At 35.2% G+C, this 15,345-nt stretch overlaps 1 protein-coding gene across 2 annotated transcripts in view; it reads right to left on the reverse strand.

Annotated features, from left to right (window-relative positions):
- The window catches only part of LOC129758468 (photoreceptor-specific nuclear receptor-like), a 57,060-nt gene that overhangs the window by 6,876 nt on the left and 34,839 nt on the right, over positions 1–15,345 (reverse strand). For both annotated transcript variants that reach the window (XM_055755972.1, XM_055755973.1), the window contains one exon: positions 1,266–1,988. In XM_055755972.1, the coding sequence (XP_055611947.1) occupies positions 1,266–1,988 (723 nt within the window). The remainder of the gene's footprint in view (positions 1–1,265; positions 1,989–15,345) is intronic.

Consider the following 15,345-nt stretch of genomic DNA (forward strand, 5'->3'; position numbering starts at 1 on the left):
CTTGAAAACATTTTTGCATTGTAAAATTTTCAAAATGTCAAAATTTCTACCACTTTTTCTCATCACCAGTAAACTTGCTCTTACGGTTTGTGAATTTTTAATAGAAAATTTGATAGAAATGTGTTACGTAACGGGGTTGAGGTGTCGAAAATAACCGAAAATTGCGTTACGTATGTATTTGAACGGCCCCTATGAGCTTTTATCATCAATGCAGCAAAGCAGTAAAAAGCTGAATTCCACTACATTTGGCAATTTGGCTTTACGCGAGATTCGTACACAGCAAGAAAAATTCGTGTAATTTTAGATTGAAAACGATGCACGAAAACGGAACATCGTTTATAATCTAAAATTACATCATCATTACACTGAGGCGTGTAAATTTAGACCAAAAACGATGCACGGAAAGGGAACAGTTTATTGTCGTGTAAAAATACACAGCGATGTAAAATTTTAGATTTGTTTTCGGGATACTTGCATTTTTATGGAATATTATTAGCCTTTTGAAAAGAAAAATTACACTAGTTTACTACTATTAAATATTTATTTAAAAAAAACATCAATAGTGAAGAAAAACAAAGTACACCCACCATCACGAGCACCACCAGACTGGGGCATTCTGCTGATATTCCAACCAGTCAGCGTCACTGGGGGATCAAGGGGAATTCCGTTCCGGACTGTCATGGTCCGGATCCATATGTCACTGTCGGGTCAGGATAGCTTTTGCTTACAAATGCCTCGGATCGTTCACGCAAATTATTCTCCTGGTAATCAAATTCCGGATCCCTGCCACTTTAAATCCTGCCGTCGCTGTAATCGAGAAAAAACTAATTAATTTCAATAACATCATTCGTTTGTTTGCTAATTTAAAAACTTACCACTTTTATCATAGAGATGATGGAGCTTCGTCTTGGAACGAAAACACTCGCGGTTTCCGAAAAATGACTCGACAGGCAAATGGCACAAACAAACAGTTTCAGTCAATTTTAAATCAAATAGATATAATTTTACACTGCTTGTGATATAAATTTCATTGGCCGCTTTATTTTTACATCACGGAATGTAAAATTATACCAAAACAATTTATTTTTATTCGCTTTTTGAAAAAAAGACTAAAATTACATCAAAAGTAGGGGAAAATTACATCTTTTTTTAATTACACTTGTGAAAAAATAGATCACTCGTGTTTTAGATTCCGTATACTTTTAGAAATTTTTTGCTGTGTATAGCGTTACACACACTCGTGTTTTAGCCACCGCCTTACTTACCATTATCAATCGGCAGGCCCCACTGAGCCGCGGTTATGACGAATAGCTCCGCCCACGATTCCTCGAGCAGGATTTTCTGATCCGTTGTGGGAAGCTGCAAAAACGATGGTACCGATTTGGCCCATTTCACTGCTAGGAAGAGCAGCTTTGCTGCGGTTTCGAAAAGAATTTCCATTTCCGTTTTCTCCACCCCGCCGCAGCTGATGGATGAAGAAGAAGTGGTTGAGGAGGAGGAATTGGAGGATGAGGATGATCCATAATGGGACAGTCCTGAAGGTGTCGGTTGACAGGATGAGCTCTCCTCCGAGCTACTGACCTCGTTTTCTTTGGCCGCTTCGCTTATGTTCAGAATGGAGCTGATGGAATGAACGGGAGGCGGATGCGGGGGAGTGGTATCACCGGTAATCTTGGTGAACACGGATTCAGGGATGGATTTTTCCGCTTTTAGGGTGCCTAGACCAGGCGGTATCATTGATGTGCCGAATGCCGTCGGTGGAAAGTGATCGAACATGGTTGTCGTCGTTCCGTAGGGTGGCGGTACAAATCTTCCGGGATCCATTGGAGCGAAGGCTGACGAGGCAGTGATGTGCAGCGGAAGTGGAAAGAACAGATTCGTCTGAGGTGCCAGCGAAAACGGCCGGGAAGCGTAGAAATCGGAGGAGTTGAGTCCGTTGAGGGTGGCAAGTGGGCCACAGTTGCGAGGAGCACGCTCGTGTTGAACAGCTAGATTGAGAGAAAGGAAAAAAAAAAATAAGTGGAAAAAAGTTCAGAATGCGTACATGTGCTTCCGGTATGTTTCGGTAAATGGTGTGCGGTATTGTATTATAATATGGGGATAAAATGACAGCATTACAGGACTACAATGACTTTGAACAAGTTAACGATGATGGTTTCAGCTGCAGATGGTAGGATTCCCATACGCGCATTATTATAACCATGTCACCCTTAAATGGCATCGCATCAGCGCTGATGGCGCGAAGTGTGACACTTGGCTGTTGATATAATCGCTTAAAAATCATTTTAGGGAAGGAGGTAGTTCCCACCTATGTTTCTTCAATATGTAGATCTTTTTTTTTCTAAACGTTCATACTTTTTGTTTCAAGAAGGTGAAATCAGATTCCATTGTTCAAATAAGATACAATAACTTGATATCAGTCCCATTCTTACGTTTTGCAAAATAGTGGTATGATCACTGATTTTTTTAAAAATATTTTGAATTATATATAGCCTTGAACTGAAATCTGAAATAATAACACCACGTGTTGATCCGTCAACACGTACGTCGAAGCATTGTATCGTTGCTGTGTACCTGCAGCAACATTATATATTATTTATTTTATTTTCTTACCTGTTTTTCAATCAGCACTTTACAGTGCTAAATTATTTTCATTTTCTTCTATTCATATTTTCTCTTTTATCTCCAGCATGGGGAGGTTATAAACCGGTGTGAAAGCCGGAAGAAAACGGATTGCCCAATCTAATTCAGGTACATCGGCCAAAAAAGTTCAAATTTCCAATTCATTCGATGTCCTTAAAAATGAAAAGGTTCCACCAATTACGGTCACGATTCCTATCTTCAATGCCTTTCGGAAAGAAATTGTCACTTCCGTCAAAGATATGAAGATTTCTTTTCAGGTCGGACTAAGGGAAACTGCTCGTATATTGGCGGAATCTTATGATGATTTTTTAAATTATTTGAATAATAAAAAACATCAATTTTTTAAGTGATCATCCATTCAAAGTTGTACTTCGTAGTCTCACCGGCGATCAGACACCGGATGAAATCACAACCGAATTAAATTATTTTTTAGGGTTTTCTCCAGTTCTTCAGTTTTCTCAAGTGATTTAAATGAGGAAAAGAACCAACACGAATAATACCAGAAGTGTTGGTTTTGCTTTTGAGCTTTATTTGATCCATTTTAAAAAGGATCAGGTTAATAATTTGCAAATTCTTGAAAAGGCTCGTCTTATGTTTCATTGTCGAGTCATGTTTAACCTTTTCGAAAATTTTCTACAAATGTTCTTCAAAATATAACTCAATGTCGTCGTTGTCAAGCTCTTTGTCACGACACTCACCACAAACAGATTTTTTCAAGTTTGCGAATTGCGCAAGTAATCATTCCTCCAATTCCATAGACTGTCCCGTTAGGGCAAAAATTATTGCTGAAAAAATCCCAAAGTTGCCAGAAAAGTTTCTTCTCCTCTTTCCTTCTTCTTGTCTTCACACATCAGGCCGGCAGCCCGTTCGCGGTCAGCCTCCGTCAACCTTGGAATCACGTCTTGGTTATGCTCGAAGTGATTTTAATGTTACCTGTGCTGATTCAGCGTCACACACTTGCCCGCTTCGGGTATAACTAATGGGAAAAAAACCAAGTTTCAACGTACATGCGAAGGCTTAGAAAAATCCCCGAAATTTAAATACCTTCTCTTCTTCTTCATTTTCTGATCCTAAAAATTTTGTTGATTTGGGTGAAATTACCGAGAAAAAATTAAAAATTTTGTATCAAAATTTAACGGAAATGATGCAACGTATGTTGCAAGCAAATTCAATGTTTGAAGCTTTCCAAACTTCTTTTAATTATTCCAACAAAATTATTATGACTTGACGATTCCCTCATGGATCCAAATAGATTTTTAAATATCATGAATTGGAACGCTAGATCTTTGCTGACTAACCAAGATGAATTCTTCTTATTTTTGAAAACTCAAAATATACATATTGCTGCCATCACTGAAATTTTTTTAAAGCCATATAATAACTTGAAAAGCAATGCTTTCTTTAAAATTTTACGAAATGATTGACTTGACCGACAAGGTGGGGTGTAGCTATTGTCATCAAAAGTCGTCTCAAATTTAGACTTCTTCCTTCTTTCGATATAGAAGATTCAGTCTTTTTGATACGATTGGAAAACATTCGTCGACGTCAATATCAACGAACTAGGGATCCTTATTTGAAATTTATTTCTTGCGACCTTCAAAAAGAGATCAAACGCCTTTTAAATTTTATTTCTAACGAAAATTTTGCTAAAGCAGTAGAGGACATAAAACCCTACTCAAAGCCATTTTGGAAATTAAATAAAATTCTGAAAAAGTCCCAGAAGCCAATTCCTACTTTGAAAAATAAAGATATAAACTTATTTTAACTAAGGCAGAAAAAGCTAAAAATTAGCCCAACAGTTTGAGTCTGCTCATGATTTTAATTTTAACGTTGTAAGTCCAATTGATGCTCAAATTTCCCTAGAATTTGATGATATTCTTTCTAAGCAAATTGTGTTTGAAAGTTCTTGTGAGACAAATATTGATGAACTTAAATTGATTTTCAAAAAAAATTAAAAATACGAAAGCTCCGGGGGAAAATGGGATTCCTATATTCTTATTAAAAAGTTGACTGAAAGCACTTTGAGTTTTTTAGTTAAAGTCTTTAATAAATGTTTTCACTTGGTTTATTTTTCCATAAATGGAAAAATGCCAAAGTAACACCAATTTTGAAACCTGGAAAATGAAGTAACCGGGGAAATATTGTAATTTTGTAACTTAACTTGTTTCTTCTTAAAAATAACACACACGAGACACACGTCTGGTTTGGTCGGATGTCAGATCTAGAAGACCGATTCGTTTATTGAGAGCTTAACACAGAGACTCGCCAGCGAGGATCTCATTTTACTTAATTCCCAGAATGGAGTTACACCTAGACATCGAATAGCTATCTGGCCGAATACCACAACACCTCCATCCTTTAAATAAAGTTTTCATTTGAAAACTTAACTTTTAAAAATCCGATTTTTTAACATTTTCGACCGTATTTTACAATACAAAATTGTTCAAAAATAATTCGAATCCTATCCTATAGGTTATACAATTAACATAAAAATCTTCTAAATTTTCTTTCACGCATTTCTTAGGTTTTTTTTTTTTTTAACTTTCCAAGGTTTTGGCTGGTAGCTATCCTCCACCCAAAACGTAAACGAAACAGCAAAAAAAAAAAGGCATAATCGCCGATATAAAACTCAGTTGCTTCAGAGCAATTTTCATTTCGCCGCTAGCAAAAACTATCGTGCTACAAAGGTAGTAAATCCTGATACTGGAAAACATAATTTGACGTTCCTTCTTCTTCTTGTTGAAAATCTTCTTGGTCATTAGGAAAACGTCCTAGTTTTCAAAGAGAATTCCAAAAACTCTCATTTTACTCAATTCCCAGAATGGAATTACACCTAGACATCGAATAGCTATCTGGTCGAATACCACAACAGAAAAAAATGCGTCAGAGCCTTCAAGTTATCGAACAATTAGTTTGCTTCCTTCTTTAAGTTAATTATTTGAGAGAGTTATTTTGAATAGAATGATGATTCACATTAATCAGAATTCTATTTTCCCTGATGAACAATTTGGTTTTCGTCACGGACATTCTACTACACATCAACTTTTGAGTGTAACTAATATGATTAACGCTAGCAAATCTGAAGCTTATTCAACTGGTGTTGCTCTTCTAGATATTGAAAAAGCTTTTGACAGTGTTTGGCACAAAGGGTTAGTAGCTAAATTAGCTCGATTTGATTTTCTTGTATATCTTACTAAAATTATTCAAAATTACTAGTCAAGCCGGACTTAGCAAGTAAGCTATCAAAATTCATGCTCTGAAAGGACACCTATTAGAGCTTGTGTCCCTCAGGGCAGTATACTTGTGCCAATGTTATACAATATTTTTACTTCTGATCTTCCTGATGTACCAGAAGGAAAAGGTTGAAGATTATTTGCTGATGATACTTTGCTTTCAGCTAAAGGTCGAAATTTACGGGTGGTACGAAGTAGATTGCAACAAAATTTAAAATTCCTTTCTGAATAACATGAAAATGTTGAAAATTTCTCCTAACGCTTCTAAAACTAAACTTATTTTATTTCCCCACACTCACACTTGATCGGAATCTTTTTTTTTTAATCACATTGAAGATCCCAAGTAACACCGATAGTTTTAATAGACTCCTCAGGCCCCTTATAAAACCAAAACTTTGTCTAGTATCCTGCTATAAAACTTTAAATGTTACTTGGTATATTTAATCTTAATGTAATAAATACACTAAATCACTTTATTCTCTCATCAACAGGAAATCCAAACTGTGCTTGAGAAATAAGATGCTTATTTATGTACAAACAGGTTTTCCGATCAGCGATAATGTATGCAGTTCCGATTTGGTGTAGCTGCTACGCGACAAGAAGAAAGCAAAGATAGTAGATATAAAGAATTAAGATACCGAACTCTTTACATTTTGCATAAAAATTCCAACAGACATTTCTTTTTACAAACATCAGCATCATCTACTGATGGAAAAGGTCAACATTTCTCACAAATTGTGTTTTATAATCGCAACGTGTATAAAATTATTTCAATTATTTTTAAAGAAAGCCATCCAGAGGATTCAGAACATCATTTTCCAGCTTCCACCTTGGCACAGCACCGAAAATCATCATCGGATAGCTATTCTTTTATTTTTTTAAATATAATTTATACGTTTGCATTGAAGTTCTTTAGAAGTTCCTCATGGAACCAAAAGTTTCGTAACAAGTTCTGCAACGAACCGAAAAGTTCGTAAGAAGTTCTTCATGGAACCAAAAATTTGTAAGAAGTTCGTAACGACGCACGATAGTCCAAATTGAATCCTGGATTATTAAAGGTACTTGGAACGCACAAAATTGTTCTATGCTACTTTTATAGACTTTTCATGTTCGTTCAGAAGTCCGATTCAAGCACTTATATTCAATTCTCTCGAGGACCTTTTACTCAGCCAAATGTGAACTTTTAATGCACAAGATTAAGTATCTATGCGACTTTTGGTTACTTGGGTATTTATTTTACCATAGTGCTCCTAGTTGTCGGATCTGGAATGTTTTGGCAGCACTTTGTAGAGGAATGTTTCTTCTACCAGTGCTGAAAATTTCATTACGATTCGTTTTGTTTCAAAAAAGTTACACGTGATGGAAGCCGCGAGATGAAAATAAATTTTGAACACCCACGTCAAAAACCCGACGTGGTCGGGTTCAAAAATCGCGAAATCGTTAAAAATGGTTAAATCAACCGTGTGTAGCGTTCTCAAACGTTTCCGTGAGATGCGTACTATAGATCGGCAGGTTCATACCGAGCGTCATAGTGGAATTAAGGATCGGAAACTGCATTTGAAGGTGTTGAGAACGATCAAGGAAAACACAGGGTAGTCGGACTATGACATTGCCAAGAAATTCAACGCCGACCGGTGCACCGTCAGCAGAATTCGTCTACGCGAAGGAATACGATCCTATCGGACCAGTAAGCAACCAAACCGGACATTGAAACAGAATTTAGTAGCCAAAGGACGTGCCCGCAAGTTATACAAGAAGATTCCAACGAAGTTCGACGGATGCATCCTCATGGATGGCGAAACGTACGTGAAGATGGATTTTGGGCAGCTTTCTGGCCAAAAATTATGTAAAGCCACTGCAGTGGTGCACTGCACTGGTCATGGTGATGTCCCCGGCAACTTCAAATTCGTTTTTGCTGATAAGTTTGCAAGAAAGTGTTTGATCTGGCAAGGTATTTGCAGCTGCGGACGAAAAATTCCGGTTTTTGTGAAAAACAAGACCATGCCCAAGTAACCACAAGTCACATAGATACTTAATCTTGTGCATTAGAAGTTCACATTTGGCTGAGTAAAAGGTACTCAGGAGAAATGAAAATAGGTGCTTTATTTGGACTTCTGACCGAACATAAAAAGTCTAAACAAGTAGCATAGAACATTTTTGTGCGTTCCAAGTACCTTAAAAAATCCAGAATTCAATAAGGCTCGTCGTGCTTCGTTACGAACTTCTTACGAATTTGTTGGTTCAATGCAGAACTTCTTACGAACTTTTTGGTTCCAAACAGAACTTGTTACGAGCTTTTTGGTTCCATGAGGAACTTATATCGAACTTCAATACAAACGTTAGCGTTGAGATTTTTCACAAGTGTGAATAACAGAATATCAGAACTTCGAATGTACGAGCAACGATTTTTTTGTCTTTATTATTCAGCCTTTAGCTGGTTCGTCTCTACAAGTACAACGAATTTAACCCACAAATAAATCAACTATTTTAATCAAAATGGAAAAATGACATAAATCTTATATATTTTTCACATTGTTTTGCATTTTAAAGAATATTCATATTTAACTAACCGAAAAACACATCTTTTCGTTTACAATTCGATTTTTCTTCTTGCACCTGGAGCAACGTAATTACCGGCTTGTATCGACGGTAGCCTCTTGCAACTAGCGGCAATTTATTCTGTAATAGGATACGCTGGGTTCGAAATTTCTGTATGCCTTTTTTATAGTTGAACAAGGTCCGAAAAGTTTCATTATCGTGGTTGGGAGAACTCTTGATGAGGAATTAAACGCTCTCTATTTTTTAAACTAAAATAGAAAACAGATAGAAAGAAAATTAATTACAAAAAAACAACTTAAAACATAAAAATACTCACGTTCAATTTCAATTCCTCCTAGTTTGTTTTGGAAAAAGTTGAAACATCCTGTGGTGATCAAGTACGAATGTTTACATTTTTAATTATCGCCTGCTTTGAAAAGTCGATAATTCTAAGTTTATTTCATATTGATGTTTAAAATAACAGCAATCTAAGCATTGGCCATGGTACAGAGGTAGCGTGTTCAGTTTTCACCCCGGTTCAGGTTCAAATCTCCAAGCATGAAAATTTTTAAAGTAAGTATGAAACTCATTCACATTCAAAGCAACATCAAAACCATAGCAAGAAAAGGATTTTTTCTTTTTTTCATAAATCATTTTTTTAGGTCTCATGTGGAGGCTGAATAGCCTTCTACTCAGCTTCTATTATGGACTTTAGAAGTATCGATAAGAACTTAAATTTGAGGCTGAGTAGAATGCTACTCATTCGTTTAACAAAGCTGAGTAAGCTTTTAAGAACCTGTTTTATGGAACTTTTGGTTACTTGGGATGGACTCCGAAATTTACAAGGAGGAATGCCTGAAAAACTTTTTTTTTCGTACATTAGATCTCACAAAGGACTAGTTAAGTTTTCGCCAGATTTGGCAAGCTGCCACTTCAGCTAGGAGGTTCTACAGTGGTATTGGGCCAACGGGTGGATTTTGTCGAAAAGGACATCAACCCACCCAACTGCCCTCAATTCCGCTCTATCGAAAAATTTTGGGCAATTGTCAAGCAGAAGATGAAGATTGTAGATGAAAAGATTGTGGAACAAAATGGCCGCTGAGGTCAGCGAATAGGGTGTTCAAACTATAATGAGTGATACTCAACCAAAAGTTCGAAAATTCATCAAAACAACATCGGAATAATTTTTTTATTATTTTTCCTTTAAAGTGCAATAAAAACCCTACATTTCAAGTACAAAACATTTTTATTTCGTTTACATAGCTCCGAGATAGACCCGTTTTAATGCGTCCAGATTTGTAGTGATCCATGCTTTCAGAAAGTTTTTGATATATAAATATTTCAGAGCAATGACTTGGTCGACTACCTGAGGTTATTTGTTAAAATTGGCTACTTGTTAGTTTGGTTATGGATATTCTAGGGATTTTTTTGAACTTGCATAATATTTTGAATGCAACTCGTTGAAAACTCGATTTTTTGAGCACTCAGTCTCGTTGCGAAAATTGACGATTCGTGCTGAAAAATTCACTTCTTGTAACCATCTTATCTTGCTTTTTATAATACCATCAACTTCCAAAAATTTCCTTGTGACAAAGGCCGTTTCCTGTTTCAATGCTGGTTTGGCTAACTTCGGATATAAAAAACGGCGGCTAACCCATCAAAATATCAATAGTCAGCAAGACACATCAAACAAACTGTGGGTGACATTTCGTGGATGCCTTCCAATATTCCTGATTCCTGAAACGTATGCCTTGCATCTTCGGATTTTTAGTCGGCAAACACTTGTCATATCAGTGGCGTTCTCTCAGGGTGCAATTAGGGCACAAGTACCCGGAACACAAGCACAGGCGATGGAATATGTTTACATTTACACCACAAATCGCACCCACACCTTTTTTGTTTTGCCTTTTCCCTACGACATTCGACAATTGTCATCGCAGTCGGAAAATCGAACACGTGACCCTCGTTCACAGCAATCATGTTCAGAAAAAAAAAGTTTAACCACCAAACAGTTTCGCTTTTGGAATACCACACGTGGCAGGCTGGATGTTTAGGCTGTTTAGGTCCTCAACTTTAGGGTGATCCTTCTCACTGATCAGTTTTATCCATGTTCAGAAAAAGGATAATAGCGGCACGTTATCTAAACATACGGGAAAATTGTACTTAAAATTGTTACTTGTTTATTGTTATCCTTGTTACATGAATGATTTTAAGTTGCTAAGATAAATAAACTCATAGAGATAAAATTAGAATGACTTTTTCAAAATAAGTAGTCAATGTTTATGAATATAGTTTTCTAATCTGGAAACATTTTTCGTGACGTGATAAATACCCACTGTCAGCTCTAGATGAACCATACCCACAGATCACATGGGGTAGAAAGTTGTGGCCACACAAATTCACTTTGCCTCCAAATCGAACATGAAAAGTGTTGGAATAAGAGAAGGGAAAAAAATCACTCTAACGAAACGATGTTCTTTTCAACTCCTGCTGATGTTCCGAGAAAAGAGCGCTTCCGGCTGTGTGTCACCCCACGGAAGATAATCGACCTCTCAACTTTCACCCCTCCCGGTGCAATCGAGTTCAGCGAGGAGGGGTGAGATGGTGTGCCATTCTAACCAGATAAATCTAGAGCCCGAAAATATGTTATTTACATTTCCGAGCACTTCTTAATTGCTTGATCAACAAATTACTGTTTGTTGTGTTTGCAGCGGGCAGGCAAGTGATTTTTCCGGAACGATGTAGATTGATATCGGAGCCTACCAGCCGTGATGATTCTGATGAGATGATATTTCTTGATTTTAGCTTCATGTCATCATGAAAAGTAAACCCTTACCAAGATTGATTTGGTGTTATAAAAATTATTATGTCATGTTATCGGTCAGCTTTAAAAATTTAATTTAATTTAAACAAGCTGAATTATTTGGTTTAAAATTTAAAAAAAAATTTTGTGCCTTGTCTTTTATCCATTTTTTTTAAATTGATTTAAAAAAAACATACTTTTATGACTAAATCAAATGTTTGATTGCGAAGAAAATTAGAGAGGATTTTTTCAGCTTCAATAATCAAAACTAAGTATAGTAAACTTAGTACAAATAGTTTCTAAGTTATTCTGCGTGTAAGATAACTAGCTGACCCGGTAAGATTCGTGTTATTGTTATTGTTATTGAATCGTATAATCCGCAAGTCCTAATAGTCTTCGCATAGCAACCTAGAGGTTGCATTCCATTTTTATTAAGATTAAATAACGAACACTTTCTGACAAACGGATATTTTCTCTTTGATAGTGGTCTTTCAAATTTTATGGACCTTTCCACCTTTGAAGAAGAAGAGGTCGTCCAATCTTCTCAAAGTGTCAAAACCTTATTGTGTATCAAATTTCATTAAATTTACATGCCAAATGTTTGAATTCAGTCGTTTTTTTTTATTAAAACTGTATGAGTTCGTTTTATCTATAAATTTTGTAAGGGAGCCCTCGTTTTAGAAGCTAGATTAGAGGTTTTAATCTACATACCGTCAACTGTGGTAACATGCAACACTTTTCAACTTCAATGGCTTCTTAAAAAATTTAATCGACACATTATCATACCGCTTTTTGATTTTCCAAAAACATATGATTTCCCCTTCCTCAGAAAAAGAGGTAACTTGCAACATACTTTGTTTTTGTAAGAAATCTAATAAAAACGTTTGAAAATTTACAGTTTTTGATAAATTTGCGACGCCATAATGTATACAAAACACAAATTTCTATAATTTTGGGATTTTTTCGTTTTAAATTTTACATATTTTCTGTCAAAATGTTTTTATAAGAAAAAGTATAAGGCTGCATACATTTAGGGGTTAAAATAATACAAAATCTCTACTGACTGAAATCATAAAAATTAATGTTTGTATTGATCATTTTTTTTTATTTAACATTTAATTTATTAGGCATATCATTTAATACAAAGTTTTTGTTTGCCGATGGTCAATATAGTTATTCTATTTATTAAATCTAAATTTGGGTTTATTTGGATTCAGGAGCGGGAAAGGGTTAGGTTTGGGCTTCCTATCATGAGAGACAGTGGTTGATTTACACTGATTCACATAAGTGAAGATGCCAGCATCCATTTCTGGATCGGAGGAAGGGCAGTTAGTGTGTTGTGGATCATTTGAGTGATGTGATAAAGTGTGATAAATTTCTGAAATTAACTACTGTCAGTGTTGGCTCACAACTTTTTAATGGACGCATCCCAAAAATTCGGACAGTTCTAATCAAATGTACTGTTACAAAAACTATGTCGTCATCATGTTGTAATCATTAAATGACAATAGATAAACTTTTTTCTATCAAATCTTGTTTGTTATCCTATTTTCTCGAAAATCATGTGGAAAATTTCGAATTGTATCATATTTTTAGTCGAAATTGTTTGGGAGCCGAGAGTCTTCAAACTTTTATACAAATCATCAAATAGCCCAGAAAACTCCTTTTCTATTTAGTAATAATAATAATATACCAATGTGTATGAACCCTCCTCTCGCTTCAAAAGTAGCAGATGTCGTTCATAAAAATAAATCAAATTTTAGCTTCAAAAAATCAAAATCGCTCAGCATTTGTTCGAGTTATGTCGTGTTACACGTTGATACGTGAAAAAAGTTATCTCACCATGTCAAAATTTGCATGTGTTACTGATTTCATAATTTTCACTAAAAACTGTATGAGTTCTGTCATTTTGTCTATGAATTTAGTATGGAAACCATCCGTTTAAAAAGCAAGAGAGGCAATTCTCCTTCTCCATTATAAATCAATTTCATGTGTCAAATCACCTAAAATTGTTCAATTTGTGTCATACTTTAAGTTGAATTTGAATGAGAGCCTCGCTTCTCCAAGTCTTCAAACTTTTTGGTATACAAACAATCCTTGGCTCAAGGCGGGTACCAAATTTTAAACATTCTGACAAGGGATGAATCATTAGACTGAGTCGACTTAGGGTCATTTTTGAATTTCTCAAACCCTGGGGTCTAAAAAGTTTACTTTTGGTTGAAAACTCCTCTATCTTTTTTTTTTTTGCAGAATTTTGAAGTAACGTTTACATGAGTAAATTTAAACTTTAAGGTTAGTATGGGAAAATTGAATATTTTGTACTGAAAAATCAACATCATTTTTGTTTCATCTGTGGAACCAAGCCTGCTAATAGTTTTTGTATCAATTTATAAATTTTCTTTCCAAAGAAAACTTTCCGCTGAACAGTAACTTTATATCTTATTGGACAAATTCATTTGGCACCCCTGCTGGTGCCTAGCGAGGTTTTGCATGACTAATTTTCATGCAATAATTCGCGGGGCTCAAGCAGTGGTGTGAATTGAATTTGTTATTTATCAATGCCAAAAGGAAAAGACATATCCTAGTTCACAGCAAAAAATTTCTAAAAGTATACGGAATCGAAAATGAGAGCTATCTATTTTTTTCCGAGTGTAATTGAAAAAAGATGTAATTTTACACTCTTTAATTCATTTTTAATGCTTTTTTTAAAGCGTAAAATTATGTTTTTGTGTAACTTTACACTTTTTGATAGAAAAATAAAGTTTTATCTAAAAATACATCTTAAGCAATTAAAAAATACGACAGGTCAAATGTTTTTGGCAGCATTTTGACTCAGGATGGTGTTGTTATTGTTAACAGCCAGAAAAGTAGCAGCAGTTCGCGGTAGTGTAATGGATCGGGAGCTACAGTAAATCGAATTCCAGGAAAGCAATGCACACGGAGTCCTGATTGGATGAAGTTAAGATAAATATAAGAAGTGAAATTTCATAAAATAAACCAAGGATGTTGAAAATGATTGGTTTTTCTTTGTTTGTAATTACCGGAATCCGGAATGATTGCCGGAATGATTGTCCGGAATGGAATCCTAAACAATTTCATACTGGTGACGCTGACCAGTAAAGTATCACCAGGATGGTCATCTTTGAGTTCAACAATGTTCCAACCTGGCGCTTCGTTTTGTATTTTTACACAACGATTAGCAGATTTATGATCGTTCATTCGTTTTCGATCTAAATTTACACGCCTTAAAATAATTTTAGATCGAAAACTATGTTCCGTTTTCGTGCATCGTTTTCGATCTAAAATTACAGGAATTTTTCTTGCTGTGTGGAAGCTCTAATAAAATTTTTGTCTAATAAGATACGAAGTTACAGTTTTGGACAAAGTTGTTCAGCGGAAATTTTCCTTTGGAGAATTTATAAATTGGCAAAACTATGAGAAGGCTCTGTTCCACAGATGAAACAAAAATGATGTTGATTTTTCAGTACAAAATATTCAATTTTCCCATACAAACCATAAAATTCAAATTTACTCCTGTAAACGTTACTTGAAAATTCTGCAAAATATCATGGATGAGTTTTAAACCAAAACAGACCCCAGGGTTTGAGAAATTAAAAATTGACCCGAAATCGACTTAATCTGTTAAGTTTTCGTGTTACGCCATTTTCCGTATATTTTTTTTTTAATTTGTAGTGATAGTTCGAACGTTAAATTATGAAAATAAAACTTCAAAGTTCTGAAAAAATCCTCAAACATCATTGAATAATGATGCACCGCTTGGTATTACGTATTACTCAAAAATGATCATTTTTGCACTAATACTCTTTTATTGAATGAGTAAAATCAAGAAATTTCTTCTAATCTCTCTCTCTCTCTCTCTCTCTCTCTCTCTCTCTCTCTCTCTCTCTCTCTCTCTCTCTCTCTTACCTCAATCACCACCAATCATATTTTGATGCTTTGACGAAAAAAAATGATTTTTTTTTTAGAATTTCTTAATAATAAACCATATTTAAGTTTAAATCATCATGGGTGGTCAAGATTTTCAACAAAATTGCCTAATTTTGGCCGGTTAAAATTTCAGCAAATTTCATCAATATGAAAACAACAAAATATGATTTTTAAATTATC

This window comes from Uranotaenia lowii, chromosome 3 (assembly GCF_029784155.1).
Source record: "Uranotaenia lowii strain MFRU-FL chromosome 3, ASM2978415v1, whole genome shotgun sequence".
Lineage (NCBI taxonomy): Eukaryota > Metazoa > Arthropoda > Insecta > Diptera > Culicidae > Uranotaenia > Uranotaenia lowii.